This window comes from Botrytis deweyae, assembly GCF_014898535.1.
Source record: "Botrytis deweyae strain B1 chromosome Unknown BDEW_023, whole genome shotgun sequence".
NCBI lineage: Eukaryota > Fungi > Ascomycota > Leotiomycetes > Helotiales > Sclerotiniaceae > Botrytis > Botrytis deweyae.
Window position 1 is genome coordinate 31,724 of NW_024066230.1, and position 16,262 is coordinate 47,985.

General features: G+C 39.3%; 3 protein-coding genes across 3 annotated transcripts; 1 reads left to right on the forward strand and 2 right to left on the reverse strand.

The window, feature by feature from the left end:
- Positions 1–1,009: 1,009 nt before the first annotated feature.
- On the reverse strand, positions 1,010–4,956 carry EAE98_008566 (uncharacterized protein; the record flags this gene model as incomplete). The annotated part of the gene is made up of 3 exons (XM_038956189.1): positions 1,010–1,734; positions 1,783–4,598; positions 4,647–4,956. 3 exons carry the CDS (start codon positions 4,954–4,956, stop codon positions 1,585–1,587), a joined length of 3,276 nt encoding a protein of 1,091 aa, XP_038807270.1. The 3' UTR covers positions 1,010–1,584.
- A 4,346-nt stretch (positions 4,957–9,302) lies between these two features.
- On the forward strand, positions 9,303–10,918 carry EAE98_008567 (uncharacterized protein; the record flags this gene model as incomplete). The annotated part of the gene is made up of 3 exons (XM_038956190.1): positions 9,303–9,486; positions 9,539–9,891; positions 9,950–10,918. The coding sequence occupies 3 exons, from the start codon at positions 9,303–9,305 to the stop codon at positions 10,916–10,918; spliced, it is 1,506 nt and encodes a 501-aa protein (XP_038807271.1).
- A 3,994-nt stretch (positions 10,919–14,912) lies between these two features.
- Positions 14,913–16,011, reverse strand: EAE98_008568 (uncharacterized protein; the record flags this gene model as incomplete). The annotated part of the gene is made up of 2 exons (XM_038956191.1): positions 14,913–15,601; positions 15,654–16,011. 2 exons carry the CDS (start codon positions 16,009–16,011, stop codon positions 14,913–14,915), a joined length of 1,047 nt encoding a protein of 348 aa, XP_038807272.1.
- Positions 16,012–16,262: the final 251 nt, after the last annotated feature.

Below are 16,262 nucleotides of genomic sequence, written 5' to 3' on the forward strand. Positions count from 1 at the left end.
AAAAGTTGGTAAAATTAATCGGGTTGTATTTTAGCTTACTTGGAATAAGTAAATCTTAAGGGAGGGATACTGTCACGACGTTAACTACATTGCCTTCATGCCTCAGGTATATACCATTAGCGTACCCTACTTCCTATAAGAGGGCCTTACCCTTCTATAGCTCTTCCACCCTTATAGTACAATATAAGTCTTTACCCGTACCTTAACAATAATATTATTCTATACGAATTACTTATAATAGTAACGCATACGCTATTATAATCGAAAGATGTATTATATTAATATTATATAGTTAAGACAATAAGTTCTATCTTTAAAAACTATAGTTTTAATAAAGATACTTTTTAAAACTATTTATATTAAGAAGAATATAAATAATATAGTTTCTAATGTCTATATATTCTAATTATTAATATCTTATTTTATTCAAAAAGCTAGCTATATATAAGAAATAATAGATCTTAACTACGAGCTATTACAAGAGCTTATATTCTCTTGAATTATATAGTAGTTATTTAAATAAAAGTTATTTATCTCTATTTCTTATATAACGACTAATATTCATATAATTCTAATATTTATACACTTAATTACTTAATTACTTTAAGATTTTTCTTATCTCTTGAGAGATTTCAACTATAAAGTTCTATAAACATTTATATAGGAGTTTATACTATATCTTTAATAGATCTTTTAGAATAAGATAATTATCTAGAAAGCTTAACGGTCTATTTTAAGTACAGTCTTTAAAATTAAAGAATAACTTAACTATAATTAAAATTAAAAATTAAATAGTTATAAGACTCTTAAGGCTTGAGTCTATAATATAGATTATTGATTATTTTATATATAGACTTTTATAATAGTTTGCTATAAGAGTTATATTATTCTATTGAAATTATAATGACTAGATCAAGAGTTGTATTTAATCTAGTAGTTTCATTCAAATCTATTCAAATCGACGTAAATTAAAAAGATTTATCAAATGAGGATATGAATTCAAAGAGAGCTAATAGAAGTCTGATTGCTCAAGGTCTTCCCTAATACCTGCTATTATCTATGCTATTATCTATTCAAGTTATGCTCTCCTGCATTGTTTGAAGACTAGTATAATTCTATAACTAATTCTACCTAGTATCATACATCGAGTAAGTATTCCTTCCACGATCTATTCTAACAACGAACGAAGCAAAAGATCAAGGAGAGTAACATATTAATCATTGATTTTACATATCCAACTCTACACATAAATGTGACAAAGAGATAGAAAGATGCTTTTCCTTTTACTTCTACTTTCTAGTTGTTTGCCCACTGATAGGCACATACAGCCGTCAACAAACGGAAAAATGAAAGTCGTTTATGATTGTACTACCCTTCCCATATTTTCATTCAGCCCATTACCACTCAAACTCCTGTTATGCCAAGAAACTCAAACAAAATAGTGCGATGCTAGCTTCTGCATCTTGTCAATGTATGCCTGTTCAGACCTATTCTATGCATCAACTGGAGTCTCCACTCCACAAATCCGTAATAACTCCTTCCCACAACCAAACTCCAATAACCACTAAACTGATTTCGCGACCCTTACAAAGAGGGAGACCTGGGTCGGACATTGGCCAATCTTTTCGACATGAAGTCAAAGAAAGCAAATTGACCAGGCGAGCTGCCGACTTCGTAGACGAATCGACTAGCAAGATAACTACCGAAGATAGCACGGAGGTAGTTGTCAGGTACCTATTCATATTAGCTGGGTGATTTATCAATGTGGTCAGGTCAACTTACTCTCTCCATAATCGTGTCGAGGCCGATCTTAGACAATAGCAACTGCGGCAGGGCATCAAGCAACACTGATTTTCTCAATTTTACATCTCTCCACAGATCAGATGTTTGAAGCTCCTCATCAAGTTTAGTAATAGCAACACTGATTGTGTCACTCAAGGTGCTTCGAGGGATTCCGGTTTGTTCATGTTCTCGCCAGATGGCTTCGAATTCAAGCTCGGCATTCATCTTTATAGTCTCCTGAACTTCTCTAACATATTGTTTGTAGAATTCCGGAGCCTGGCCGTTGCTTCCCACACACATGTTTTCTACAAAACTCTCGTCATCAAAACTCAAGGATGCAAGGACTTCCAGAGATGAAGATGTTACACCACCCTTGTTCGCAGAAGCATCCTTGAATAGGATACATCCCGCCTCTTCCAATCGTAGCTTTGCATCCTGGGTAATGAAAAGATTGGCACCTTCGACGATGTATGGGATGGTTGATTTTCCATCTTTGATAAGCTTATTGACACTGGAAAGGTCGACAGCCGCTGGACGACCACCGCAGGGGACGAAGGCATCGGTGATGCCAGTATCACGGAGATGGAATGTGTTCCGGAAAGTTGTACCATTGCTGACTTTATCCCCGTTGGGTAGGGTGACGTTTGTCTCATCGACAAGAACACGATAACCTTCGTTTGATAATTTCGAGAGATCGTACTCGGAGATCATAGCACGCTTCGTAGCCAGGCGCTTGAGCTCATCCATGTTGAGACCCTGTGGATCAACCAAAACTCCACTGCCATCGACAATTGATGTGTAAGTTTCGTTGCTCAACAAGATTTCATTGCTTCCCAAGTCACCGTCTGGACCACCAGTCTGCATTTTTCGAACCTTACTAGGGTCCAGTTCCAGTTTTCGATAGATGCCTTTGACGTATTCTCTGACCGACAATGACGTCATGCCGTAACTATCATGAGGGATACCGCCCAGCTTGGGGGACTTTCCGGTGAAGAAAGATTTCCACCATGGAGCATTTCGCTTGCGAGCGTGCTCAGTAGCCCAGTCAACAAGATCAGCAGTATTTTCATCGGGACCCATGAAAAGAATTTCTTCCTTGCCATAAAGATCAACGATGGGATTCTTGATACCAGGGGACGAAGGCGGCAAGAGAAGATCCATGATACTATCAATATACTTCTCAAAAGCCACACTGGCTTTGTCTTGCTGATTGGCATCTAAAAGAATGACACCCTTGGAGCCACCCTCCGGAATATCCTTGTTCTTGCGTTGTTGAGTATTGGCTAGACCGTAATTCTCGTCGAACATGGAACGAGCATTGATAGAGTATGCTTCACGATTTCGAGATTTAACAATTCGAATGCCACCTCTAGCAATGTCCCTGAATCTAAGGTGGAACCCACGTGATTCTGATGTAATAACCAAGAACATGCCATACAATGGCTGGGGATACTCAATTTCAGGAAGGAATGAAGGATCGAGACGGAAGCTCAAAGCAACTTTTGTAGGAGTGTAAAAGTTAGTTTTCAACAGGGAGTTGTTGAAGATACGGAACGCAGTCATGACCATGTCTTCGTGTTCATTGTTGACAGTCCTCGAGATCAGCTCTTTGAGTTCCTTATCGCTGAGAATGTCCCCAGATGGTGAAGGTGGAATGGAGTCTTCACTGTATCCTGGGCCGAGGGTAAGATGCGTGTTTGCAAACGAAGCGTATAGTGAACGGACAAGCTCCGGATGATTGCTGATGATCTCGAGAATGTAATCCGCAGTAAAAGTCTCGGTGCGCAGTCTGCGCTTAATGGTAGATAGAATTTCGGCGTGAGAGCTGTTGTTTGGATCCAATGCAGATACTAATGAAGAGTACTCAGAGCCCAAGCGGTTGAGAAAGTGCTGAACGAAAACCCAAACACAATGACCATAGATTGTTTCCTGAAGACTTAAGCGCCCACTGGCAAACAATGCCTGGAATTTGTTCTGTGGTATGCAGTAAAGCAGGGAAATTTCCTTGGTGATTTGATGGATAGATTGTTCAAGGGTAGGGAATTTCGTTGTCAAGTCGCTTGCAGGCTTGAGATAAAGACTCATGACAGTGATACCGTTGCTGAACTGCTCAACGTATTTTCTTGAGCTTGTTACCCCGTATGAGTGGTACAGGTCACTCAGAGCACTGAACAATCCGAGGGCTGTTCTGCGTCTGAAAGCCACGACCAATCTCTTCTCAATCGAGTCTTCAATATCAAAGACCTCGATGACTGGCCCAGTACGAGAGACAGCAAGCTCAATGATCTCTTGATAAATCTGCTTGGTGTTGTTGGTAGATTTTGCTAGAAACATTCTGTCACTGATGACTTCTAGGCGGGTTTCGCTGGGGGATGGGTTAGAGTCAACGAATTGGCACTGATAGACGAAGTAACAGCGTATCGATGACTTTGTTGGGGCGGAACCGCTGTACAAGTTGCTGGTAGAACGGAAGCTCTCAACCCGGAAGAGTTGATTCGAGGATGTATCCAAATATTTGGCCTCTAATCTGTGCTCATATCGTGGGCCACCAATTGCACTCACACCGGGCTCGCTAGTATCAATATATATGGCATGATCTGAAGACTCCATGTCCAACCTGATTTCTTGACGCTTGTCTTCGCGAGCAAATGCAGCAACCTTTGCAGCATAAAGCGAGGTTATATTGCTGACGACGGCTTCAACGCTCTCGGTCTGAAAGTAGACATCGTCGATCCCAAGCTCATTATAGAACCATTCCAATTGTGCGTCAATGAGTTCAGCCGGTATCCATTTCATTGCCTTGATCTGCTCTCTCACTTCAGGGAATTAGAGTTGTACATTCATCACGGCCAGAGTTGACTTACCTTTAACCATCTGTTCTGTCCTACCTGCGAATTCTGGAGCAACATATCCAACAGTGGCGGAACGCAAAACGCGGTGTCCATTTCCATTGCCATTTCTGTGGGGGATGTTGAAATGTGTTGGTTGTGGTGAGGGTTGTCGTCCAGGAGTTCGGATGATCTGCTCCACCAACGTATGGGGAGAACGGGGTGTTGAACTACTGATAGTAGCCATGTTTTCTTCTGTGGAAAGAATGAACTGTTCGTCGTATGCGGGAAACTGCTGAAGAGCACCCATTGAGTCAGTATTGATAGGGGAAAGAACCGTAGCCATGGTGACTAGTGGTTGTGATGTAGAGAATAACACCGCCCGCTAGATGACTTGCACAAGATATGTGAATAAAAGGGAAAAGTAAGTGATGATAGACCCAAAAGTACAGCAGGTCATCCACGCCTATCTATATCGGCAAGCCGGTAATAAAGGGCCAATTAATGGATGAAAAAGGAGTCAGGAATCGTGTTGACAATGCAACTCCTGGATTCCTTGACCGCTTCATTTCTCAGCATTACTTGCATTGCCTGCATTGCTAGGGAAGGATGCTTATCAGTCGATTCCACTTCAAGAGCAACCCTGATCTCAGAATAGTCCGAGGGCGGTTGTTTGAGATAGAAATTTGGACTTATTCGATCTTCAAATTGGCAAAAAGGGAACCTGATAGCGCCAAGCCTGTGTTTCCCAGGGCAATGGAGGCGTTTATTTTGATAGGAAGCGATAAGGAAATTTATGTGGGTTTCAGAAAAAGGAATGGAAGATCTGCGCCACGGAGGAAAAACGTACCTGAGAGATAAAGTTGTATCACATACACCAGTACCAATTGTATGTGGAAAAGGTGTGGTGGGAGTTTGTATTTTCAAAAAAAGTGTACTTTACAAGAGATGGAAGTTGGTAAGTGGTGTGTGTGGTAGTTGTGTTGGATTTAAAAAGTTACTGGAACCACGAAGTGTCGTCAAATGTATGGAAGGCTCCCGGTTAGGAACGGTTGGTTTCCAAAGATTTAGTGAATTTGAAGGCGGCTCAAGAGGTGGATACCAATTTAATTGGGCGATCTAGAAGCCGTATGGCGTATGGCGAATTGATGAGTCTTGCAAAGTATCGAATGAATAAAGACTTTTTATTTTATTTTGGGTACGTATCGTCACGTCACCGTAAGCCTATTTGATCAAATTAGAGGGGATGTTGAACACGGTAGCGGGACTTGGGATACGTACTAAGCAGGGCTGACAATCCAAAAAGACGATGAATGAAGGGTGTTGATGGGTGTTGATGGGTGTTTGATGCGTGTTGATGCGTCTTGATGCGTGTATTCCAGGGGGTGAATATAGTCTTATCTTTTGCTCAACCACAGACAATACGACAGCGAGATTGTTGGGCGGGGAGAGGGGGTGAGCGGTGACAGTGAAGAACTAAGAATAGGATATAGATTGAAAATGCGTCTTTGCGTCTTGCATTCCTCGTATTGAGTGATATATGCAGACACAATGCGATTGTTGTTGCTTGTTTCAAAGATAAGAAGAGAAAGGCAGAGGGGAGGGCAAAGGAAAAAGAAAGGAACAATCTGAGTCAGACAGAGTTCGAGATAAGACGAGAAAGAGCTGGAATGCTCTTGTTATTTATATCGTTGATGAAGGGAGTAACAACGTAGAGGATGATGGAGGTTGATATTGATATTGATATGATATTGATATGATCTTAATCTTGATCTTGATATGCTTGCCATTTCAAGGTTCCAATGGCAGCAGCAAGTGAATCAATTTATAATAAATCATTCTTCTCCGACTTTCCCTACCTCAAACTCAAAAGTCTCGATTGAGTAATAAAAAAGTTTCAAGAATGAGGGCTTTAATTTTGGGTCGATTTTATTTCTCTCACTCTTTTCCCCTCATAGCTCTCATAGCTCTCATACCTCTCGTGCCTCATGCCTCATGCCTCATGCCTCATGCAGTGGTCGATTGCTTTGATTTGCCCTCTTCTGGATGCTTCTGGTATGGTTTGACATATGTTCAGGTCAGGTTCCAATGCAACGATTACCTACCTAGTGGCTAGTCGCTCGTGTTGTTCGGACGGGAATTTTGTTGGTGGTACCTGACGATCTAGCAAGGTGTAAGGTACAGGAAGAAATCGATCAATTGATGTTTACCGCTCCTTAGCGTCTGTCCTCCCTGGCTCCTTCCCCAATCAAAGGGTAAGTGGCTCAAGTGGGTAAGCGGATATCCATTTTTTTGCTGGTCGTGCTGGTCTCTTGCTGGTCTCTTGCTGGTTGGTCTCTTGCTGGTACCGTGCTGGTTCTGCTGGTTCTGCTGGTTCTGCTGGTCGGTAAGCGGTTATTCGAGGCACATCTTAGATATTGCAACCCTGTGGCCAACCCTGTGCTCCACCCCCTGTGAGCTGATAGATACATAGTAGATACGGTAGATGGCAGCGTAGGATGATTTATTAATTGACTTTTACTTAACCATGTTGAGCTATATTGCACCCCTTCAATGCGGACCTAGGTACGTGCCAGCCTCTATTGAATCCATCGAAACTCCAGTGCGGTGGCAGCGTGGCTTGTGTAAAGTCCAAACGCAGACACTCTTCCATTATCCGAATTATCCACTACAAACTACGGACTACGAGGCACAAAGTATGTTTCCGTTGGGCATTTGAATGTTCCATGTTCCATATCTCTTCCAGAAGAATGGCTATTCTTATCACTTGATCTTCCTAAAGAGGGTTAGTTTTCAACATCTCCTTCTCTTTCGAAAGTAAGGAGTAAGGTCTAATCCCGTTTCCTATGAAGCTATCTCCCGAGGACATGCGGGAAAGGGCTGAGAATGCATACTCCGTAGGGTACTGGGAAACTCTACTGCTGCTTGGGTAACCTCGAGTTCAATGAAGCCGATTTCGTAAAAGTAACTGCACCCCAAGTCATCAAAAGGAAGATCTGAGGCAATTTTGGATTCTATTTTTGGTTGAATGCGAGAATGCTCAATACCGGTCCGTCCGTAAAAGCCCCAGTTTGCCCAGCCACGAATGGTTTCTGGAATATATGGATAGGTCATCACCAAGCCAAGGATATGCTGTACCCTGATATTTCATAGTATGGATGGTGCATGTTGTACAATCTCTATATACTTTTTGGAAAGGGACGGAAAGGAAACCAAAAAACCATTCGGAAAGTCCACCCAGTGACAATATTTCCAAATAATCCGTCTCCACGACAGCGTTCTTTCGCAAGGCCAAAAGAAATAACATTCAATGTGCAGTAGAGTCTTCATGATTAGAGGTTACTCGAGTAGGTTATTCTCTCGCACGAGTCATCATTCATATTTAGTTGCATGAACCAAAATCTACGTTCAACACTCGGACTACCATAATTACATACTCCTCTAACAACAGCAACAACAACAACAATAACAACAACAACAACAACAAGAAGAAGCTCTTGAAACCTAAAACAATGGCCCATGAAGAATGAACAAAGTCCTCTTTCTCTATCCACCACAATCCACAAATTCGCTGTCTAGATTCTGTCACTTCCCCAGTCTCGCATCGCGGATCTCCAAAACACGAGGCCGAAATGACTAATTCCCTCACGGATCCCGTGATATTCGTTCTCATGACCATCAGACCTCCAAATTTGGCAAAAACGCCATAGAGTTGACCAGGATATTTCAAACAAGTTCAAGAGATATTCGATTAGATCGAACCATATTAAAATAGTAATAGTGAGACTCATATAACAACAACAACAACAACAACAACAATCAATCAATCAATCAATCAATCAATGACGAAAGCGAGAAAGAACAACGAGAGCCGTGCAAATTCATGACCTAAGCGAATCAAAAAGTCGAGATGTGATTGGTGAGAGACAGAGGCAGTGAGTAATGGGACAGTACCTAGTGCTCTCCATATGGCAACTTTCAATCAATCAAGATTTTCCCATTCATTTCTCCATGATTTGCCATTGTTCTCCATAATTCCCCATTCTTTTCTTCCAAATCACGCTTTCCCCTTTTCAATTTAGCTTAGAAGATTCTTTCGTCAACCCCGCCATTTACTATTCCCCAAATTGATTTCTCTTACCCCCAGGAAATCATACTCCAACGTCAACCTTACTCAAACTTCATCTCCTACATCCAATAGCACCTCATTTTACGCCCATCTGTCTCCTGACTGTGACAAACGCATTTCCTCATCCCTTATTACCTGTCGTCATTCGGGGTCTGGATTGTACATTGAGAATTTAATGGAATCTCATGACTAAGAGTTTGCATTTTTCATTACACATCGGTCCATGCCATTACTTGGGTCCAAAGGGTCAAACAAGGTCAATAAGACAATATTCCACCATTGAGTCTCATACTTTCCCAGCTTCCCAAGGACCGTGTTAGTTTCTCTTACCCCAGATTGTGTCACCTGCCGCTAAAAACGACTCTTGATTCAATAAGCGCCGATTCACCGTGTTTGATACTCACCCTAGCCTCTTCACGGCACGCAATTCGAATCCCATATTTCTTCATATAGTACTCCACAGTGTTCTATGCTACACCGCTAGGTTAACGCAACCTCTCCATCGTTGAGTAATAGTGCAGTTAACCCGCATATTCAAATTACATTACGTTTCTCTTTGTCTCATGGCTTCCCCAGAGAATCATATTGGTCATGAGCAACAGGATCAGCACGGACAACGAGATCAGCACATGAACAGCAGAGAATATGCTGTGTCCCAAGATGCTCAGGATCCTCTTCGTCAGATCAGAGATGAATTCCTCATTCCTTCTACGGCTGATTTGCAAGCCAGGACTTTGTCAAGTTTAGGTACGAGATTCTACTCTAGGTAGTTGGATCTGTTAACTCAATGGCATCTTAGAGTCTCGAACTTCCTCTCCTGGCGATCCCTGTGTTTACCTTTGTGGAAACTCACTTGGCCTACAGCCGCGTACTACCTCTACTCGTATAGAACAATATCTCAAGACTTGGGCAACTCAAGGTGTATTTGGCCATTTCAAACCCCTTTCTGATTCGCCTTTGCCAACATGGCTACATGTAGATTCAAGTGCTTCGGAGAACATTGCTCCTATTGTTGGTGCGGAACCTTCGGAGGTCAATGTAATGCAGACTTTGACTGCCAATTTACACCTTCTCATGTCCGCATTCTACAACCCTGATATCAATGGCAGGCACAAAATCATATTGGAAAGCAAGGCATTTCCATCAGATCACGTGGGTCGCCCCTTTTGCGCTCGTCACCAACCGTTTATGCCGGCTAAATTACATACAGTACGCCGTAGAGTCGCAGATCCGGCATCACAACCTCTCACCTGCTACGTCGATGATTACCCTGGAGTCGCGTTCAATTACCGAACCCACTCTCTCCACAGATTACATACTCAAAGCCATTGAAACCCATGCTAAAGATACAGCGATTTTGATACTCCCAGGTATTCAGTTCTATACAGGCCAGTTATTTGACATACCCCTCATCACACGCCGGGCCCGAGATCTCGGCATATTTGTCATTTGGGATCTCGCTCATGCAGTCGGAAACGTTCCACTTTACCTTCATGATTGGGACGTCGATGCAGCTGCCTGGTGCACTTACAAATATTTAAACTCAGGACCGGGTTGCATTGGTGGAATGTTCATTCATGAAAGGAACACTCAAGTATCTGCTTCGTCACAGAACACAGATCCGGGGGCAGGTTTTGTAAATAGATTAAGTGGCTGGTGGGGCAATGACAAGAATACGAGATTCGCCATGGAGAATCGATTCGTGCCGATAGCGGGTGCTGCGGGGTTTCAATTGAGTAATCCAAGTGTGCTGGACATCACGAGTCTAAATGCATCTCTGGAGATGTTCAAGCTTGCCGGTGGAATGGAAATGTTGAGGGCGAAATCTGTGGAACTGACTGCCTATTTGGAGGATTTGCTTTTAGACACAGCGATCTTTGGAAAGAGCAGGTTCTCGATCATTACACCTCGGGACAGAGAGCAGAGGGGTGCTCAGCTGAGTCTCCAACTTGCTGATGGATTATTGAATGTGGTCATGAAAGAACTGGAGTTAAGGGGAGTGGTCGTAGATGAAAGACAACCAAATGTGATAAGAGTGGCGCCGGCTCCTCTATACAACAGCTTCGAGGATGTATGGAAGTTTGTGGAGGCATTCAAAGAAGCAATGGATATAGCTTGGAAGGCAAAGCTTGGAGAAGTATCTGCTGAGGGCACACGGGAATTAGAATTGACCACCTGAAGAGATAGGATGTCATCGCAATGGGAATCAAGTCGATCAAAATCTTTACCTCCATGTGTCAAGTGCACTCAATATAAACTTTAAGTTATCAAAAGTTCTTGTCCCACGTTATGCAGTGATGCGGGGTCCCATTTTCGATTTTAGTCCGACTAGATGATCTAATCTCAACCATCCAAATGTTGCTTAAGTTTATGTCAAGTTTACTGACTTCACAGTCACAGATTTGGTGTTGTTCACTGAATCATTTCGATGTGCGTCAAGCATGGCGAACGGACTTTCAATTTGTCTCTTGCACCTATAATATGAAGCTCTAAATAATGCCCAGCCAATTCCAACCTTCACATTCAGACTATTGCCTGTTTTCTTTACGTCCAATTCATCATATTCAAGATTTTGTATTGTCCAAGGCCGACCATTCGTCGTGCAGCATCTTCGCCAAGTGTTCTGGGCAATCTGTACTACAGAGCTTTGCCACTACCATATGGATCAAAGGAAAATAGGAGAATATTTAATAGGACACATGCATAATCGCACCACTAAGCCAAGGAATCAGTCATCTCGCAAGGCGAATATGCGCTGGTAAGGAGAAAAAGTACCAGACGGCTCTTGCACCTGCACGTGTATAGACTGTCGACGTCGCACAATACGGGAAGCAGAAACTGTGCATGTGTTTGTCAATTTCTTGGAGTTGATTGCAGCATTTGATCATCTAAGTCTTTACAACACGGTAGGATATTAAAATAATATACTAGGGGCTGGGCTTACAGATTCTTGTCTGCTGCATATTACACTGGTTCTTCGGGAGTAATGTGGATAGAGAAAATGTGCTACACGTATTTTGATGTTGCTATATTATTCTTGACATTGATCGGTACTGATTATTGATCATAATTGATTTGAGGGTAAAACTTGTCTTGGACATACCAGGCATGGTGGTACCACTTCAGTATGTTTGAAGCACGTGAAAATCAACTTTCAGCACTATGCAGTCCACCAGTGGGTGCACGGACTTATGGGACACATGTTTTTTGAAAATATTCTTAAAATAAACTATTCAAAATATAAATAATCAATTCAATTTTGAAATACTATTCAATATAAAATTAATTAAGTATAAAATTATTCCTATTAATAGAAAATTATATAAAGAATATGATTTATTAAAAAAAATATAGTTTTTTGATAAATTCGATTGATATTGTATAAAAGAAAGTATATACTTTATTTTAATTTAATTAAATATATCAAAATCTATAAATCATTAATAACTTTAAAAAAAAGATTTATTAAAAAAAAAGTCTATAAATAAATTTGCAAACTTTTAAATAAATTAAAAGGATTTATATCAATCGATAAGAATATTTATAAGATATTTATTTCACTTTTTCAAAACAAATTATAAATCGAGTTTTATAAAGTAATAATTAATTATTTTTGATTAAAAATTAAATATTGTTTTTTATAAAAGAATTTGAAGAGATTTATAAATTAAAGCTAATATTATAAAACCATTTATTTAGAAAAGCAATTTAGTAATCAAAATTATAAGAAATATATTATTTTTAATAATATATATAAATATAATATTATTAAGGGATTTTGGAAATACATTATATATACAAACAAAATTATTGTTTTTATATGAAAATAATATAATAATACATCTTTTTATATATATGTATATATATATAGTTCTATATTCGTATAGTATACTGGGAGCAAATCACAGGATCACCTGACTAAGTCACATGACCAAGTCACATGATCATATCACGTGATCGTCGCTTAAGGCCACTAGCCTAGAACAGCCGGAAAACCGATTCTTGATTAGCTCTTTCAACTCATATATAACTAGATTAATATAACTATAATAAAATCGAATAAGGAATAAGAAAGAAAAGCTATATCTAATGAAATGACTGAAAAAGGAAGAGATCTATAATAGTAGAAAGCTAGATTAATAGGAAAAAAGTATAAAATAAGGCCTTTCTTTTTTGAATATAAAAGGAAAATATAGAATATTATATATTATTTTATAAAAATCATATATTTTATAAGCTATTTAGTTATTAATACGAGCCAGCTTCCCATAATAGACTAATACTAGTCTAATTCCTTTTATATACTATATATATCATATACTCATATACTAGCTCATGACCTACAATAAAAATATATATAGATCCTGTTTTTATAAAGAAAGAAGATCCTACAAAAAGCTGGAATTCGATATAAATCAGAGAATATATTAAAATATCTTTTATTAATTAACAATAAAATCTACTATAGAATATAAATTACTTTTAATAAAAAAGCTAAAAAGCTTGAATTCTATAAAAACGAAGAAGAATATACAGATAAATCTAAATCTATTATTAAATCTAAAAAGCATTCTAAAACTGAAAGTCTTAAAGAATATAAAAAACAACTTAAAAAATAAAAAAGGAAACAATTGTATTCTAAAAATATCAAATCTTAAAAGAATATTATAATATAAAAATATTATATTAAAAAACTTCTTTCAATTTATATAAAAACAATTGAAATATTATAAATAAAAGATTCTAAAGATTTTATGTATAAATAGCTTTTAATAAAAAATAATAATAATTCATATAGATTTTTTAAATATAAGCTTATACAAAAGCTTAAAAATATATACAAAATCGAAAATCTATTTTATTTCTTTAATTTGTCTGATCTGAATTTAATAAAAGATATTTGAAATATATTAAAACAATAAATTTGAAAAAAACAATGGAAAATATTAAATGAATTAAAAAAGCTTATATAGGATAAATAGAATAAGATTATATAAAAGAAAATTCAAAAAAGATATATAAAATTATTCAGCAAATATAGAATTATTATTAGTATTAATAAAAAATATATATAATCGAAATTGTAATAGTTATTAGCTTTTTAATTGTAATATATACTCATTTTCCGTTTTTTGAAACTATATAGAATATTCTGTAAGTCCGTACATCCACTGGTGATCCCCACAACTCAGGCGTTTTGAATCCTCAATCAAGTTTCTTACATAGCTTTGTATCTTGAATATCTGAATGAAACTTTCTTCGTAAGATTTAAGTTCAATGGACAGTCTTCACGATGAGGACAAATATCTACTTCGATGCCGGCTTGAAACACAGCAGTACTCATATCATAGCAATATGATTATCCAATACATTGCTCATGAAAATGGATGATTGTTGACTGCCTCTCGATATTTCACATATATCCAGCCCTCCTCAATTCATCAGCTAGGTTGGAATTCCCCAGTCCCCAAGACATCCATCTACTTTGTATCTTTTCCATTGAACGAGCGTTGAGTTTGCTAGGTTTGATGGCAAGGACTACAGAGTTAGGTGTAACTTTCATTGCAATGTCCAGTTTATGCACACAGTATTCATTACTGCGACCCACATCCCGATAGGCAACAGCTCTTTTCAGTAATCTACGTATACGGCTTGAGTCGAAGGAACAAGTGAAATCACAATTGATGTGTTGATTTTGATTCGTGCGAATTTACCCGAATTCTCCAATCTTAACATGCACGGTCAAAAGAAAATGCGTCTTGAAACATATCGGTTATTCATATTCGTATTGCTGATCCTTTTCAAATCGATGATTGTATGTGAGCGTGAGAAATTATTTGATTGTCAGATTCGAAGTAGAATGTTGAGAAGTGTTAGTATTGCTATCATGCGCGTGTTCTTTGAACCTGATGTTATTACTTCCTTACTTGAAAGGATGCCTCGAGACAATTTCGATATCATTTTTGTATGTGCCGCCTGGACAATACAGATAATATCCAATACATTGGAGACAAAAAACAAAAAAAACTTAAAACTTACATTAAGCTTCGAACGTGTCTTATGAACGATTCATTGACTTGCTGATAAAATTCAATCCAGAAAATGTTTAATTATATCATAACGAAGGATTGTCCACAGACCCATGCTTGTCAGTCCAACCTTTTCTGGAGTCATCATGCCTTCTCCAAAGCTCTCTCCCAGACACGCATTGTGCTCTCCCAGACAACTCTTCCTGCATTGATCTTCCTATAATCCGGTAAGATGTCACCATCCGGTGCACTCTCATCATCTGCCTTGAGTCTGTAAACTCCATTTGAACTTCCATTCTCACCAACCACCGAACTCCTTGAAATTTCTACACCCACAGGTAGCTCTACGCCCGGACTAGCCCCCCCTCTTATTTCGGCAGGTGGGTACTTCGCACTAGTTGCCAAAAATAATCCCCGCTCTCCCGCTTCCTCCACACTCATTGCAAATAAGTTGAGAAAAGGTAACATTACCCATCTAAAGAAAGTTGATGGAATGGCATAAAAACCCGTGGTAGAAGACATCAATCTACCAACAGCCCCAGTATCCACAAATCCCGGATACTTGTGAATGAAAGTTATGCGAGAGTTAGACTTCGCCAGTTCTTCGAAAGCTAGAGTTGTTTGAGTTGTTCCACTACCAGCAGCTTTAATCATAGTGAAATCTCGCCTTACTTCGAGATCGTCAAGATCAATTGATTTCTCTTGGCCCCCCGCTAAGATTGAAATAACCCGGGGATTAGGAGCGGTTTGCAGAAGAGGAATCAAGTTGGAGGCGAACCGGAGACGAGAATAGTAACGGAGGGATTGAGGAATGTCAATCCCTTCAGATGATTCTGGACAATATCAATACATGGTGGATAGAAAGGGGGCTATGACTAAATATACCATTCCGACCATCGAAGGACAGATAGCCTGCGCTTAAGAATACGATATCGACCTTTTCTTCTTTCCTCTTAATTTCATCGCAAAGTCTATCCACTTCCTTGATCAAAGAGATCTCGCCTTCGAGGAAGTTCAGTGTTGCTGATGGATTTGAAAGTTTCAGGTCTTTGAGTAGACGCCCTGCAGCTGATTCGGATCGTCCAATGATATACGCCTTGGGAGCATTTGCGTACTTGATGAATGCTTTTAATGTACCCATACCAATACCTGACGTTGCACCCGCAAACACGGCAACCATACCTGGAGTGCCTGTAGCTTTAAGTGCGATATTGGAAGCCCGAACAGCATTAATGCCGACCATTATGCTGTCGATTCAAATAGGTTGGATACTGCGATGTTGTTTGAAAAGTAGTAAGGTGTAGCAGAGCTCACGATAGGTTGTACGATCTTATGGAAACAAAGCAAGGAGAAAAATGAGAGATGAATGATTTGAACAGAAGACTTACATTCTAGAGAAGATTCTTACCTGATATATATAGCCGAAATCATCATACCATTACAGTCACATATTATAAGGGTCAATTTGATGTCAAGTTGTATGCACCTCGGATT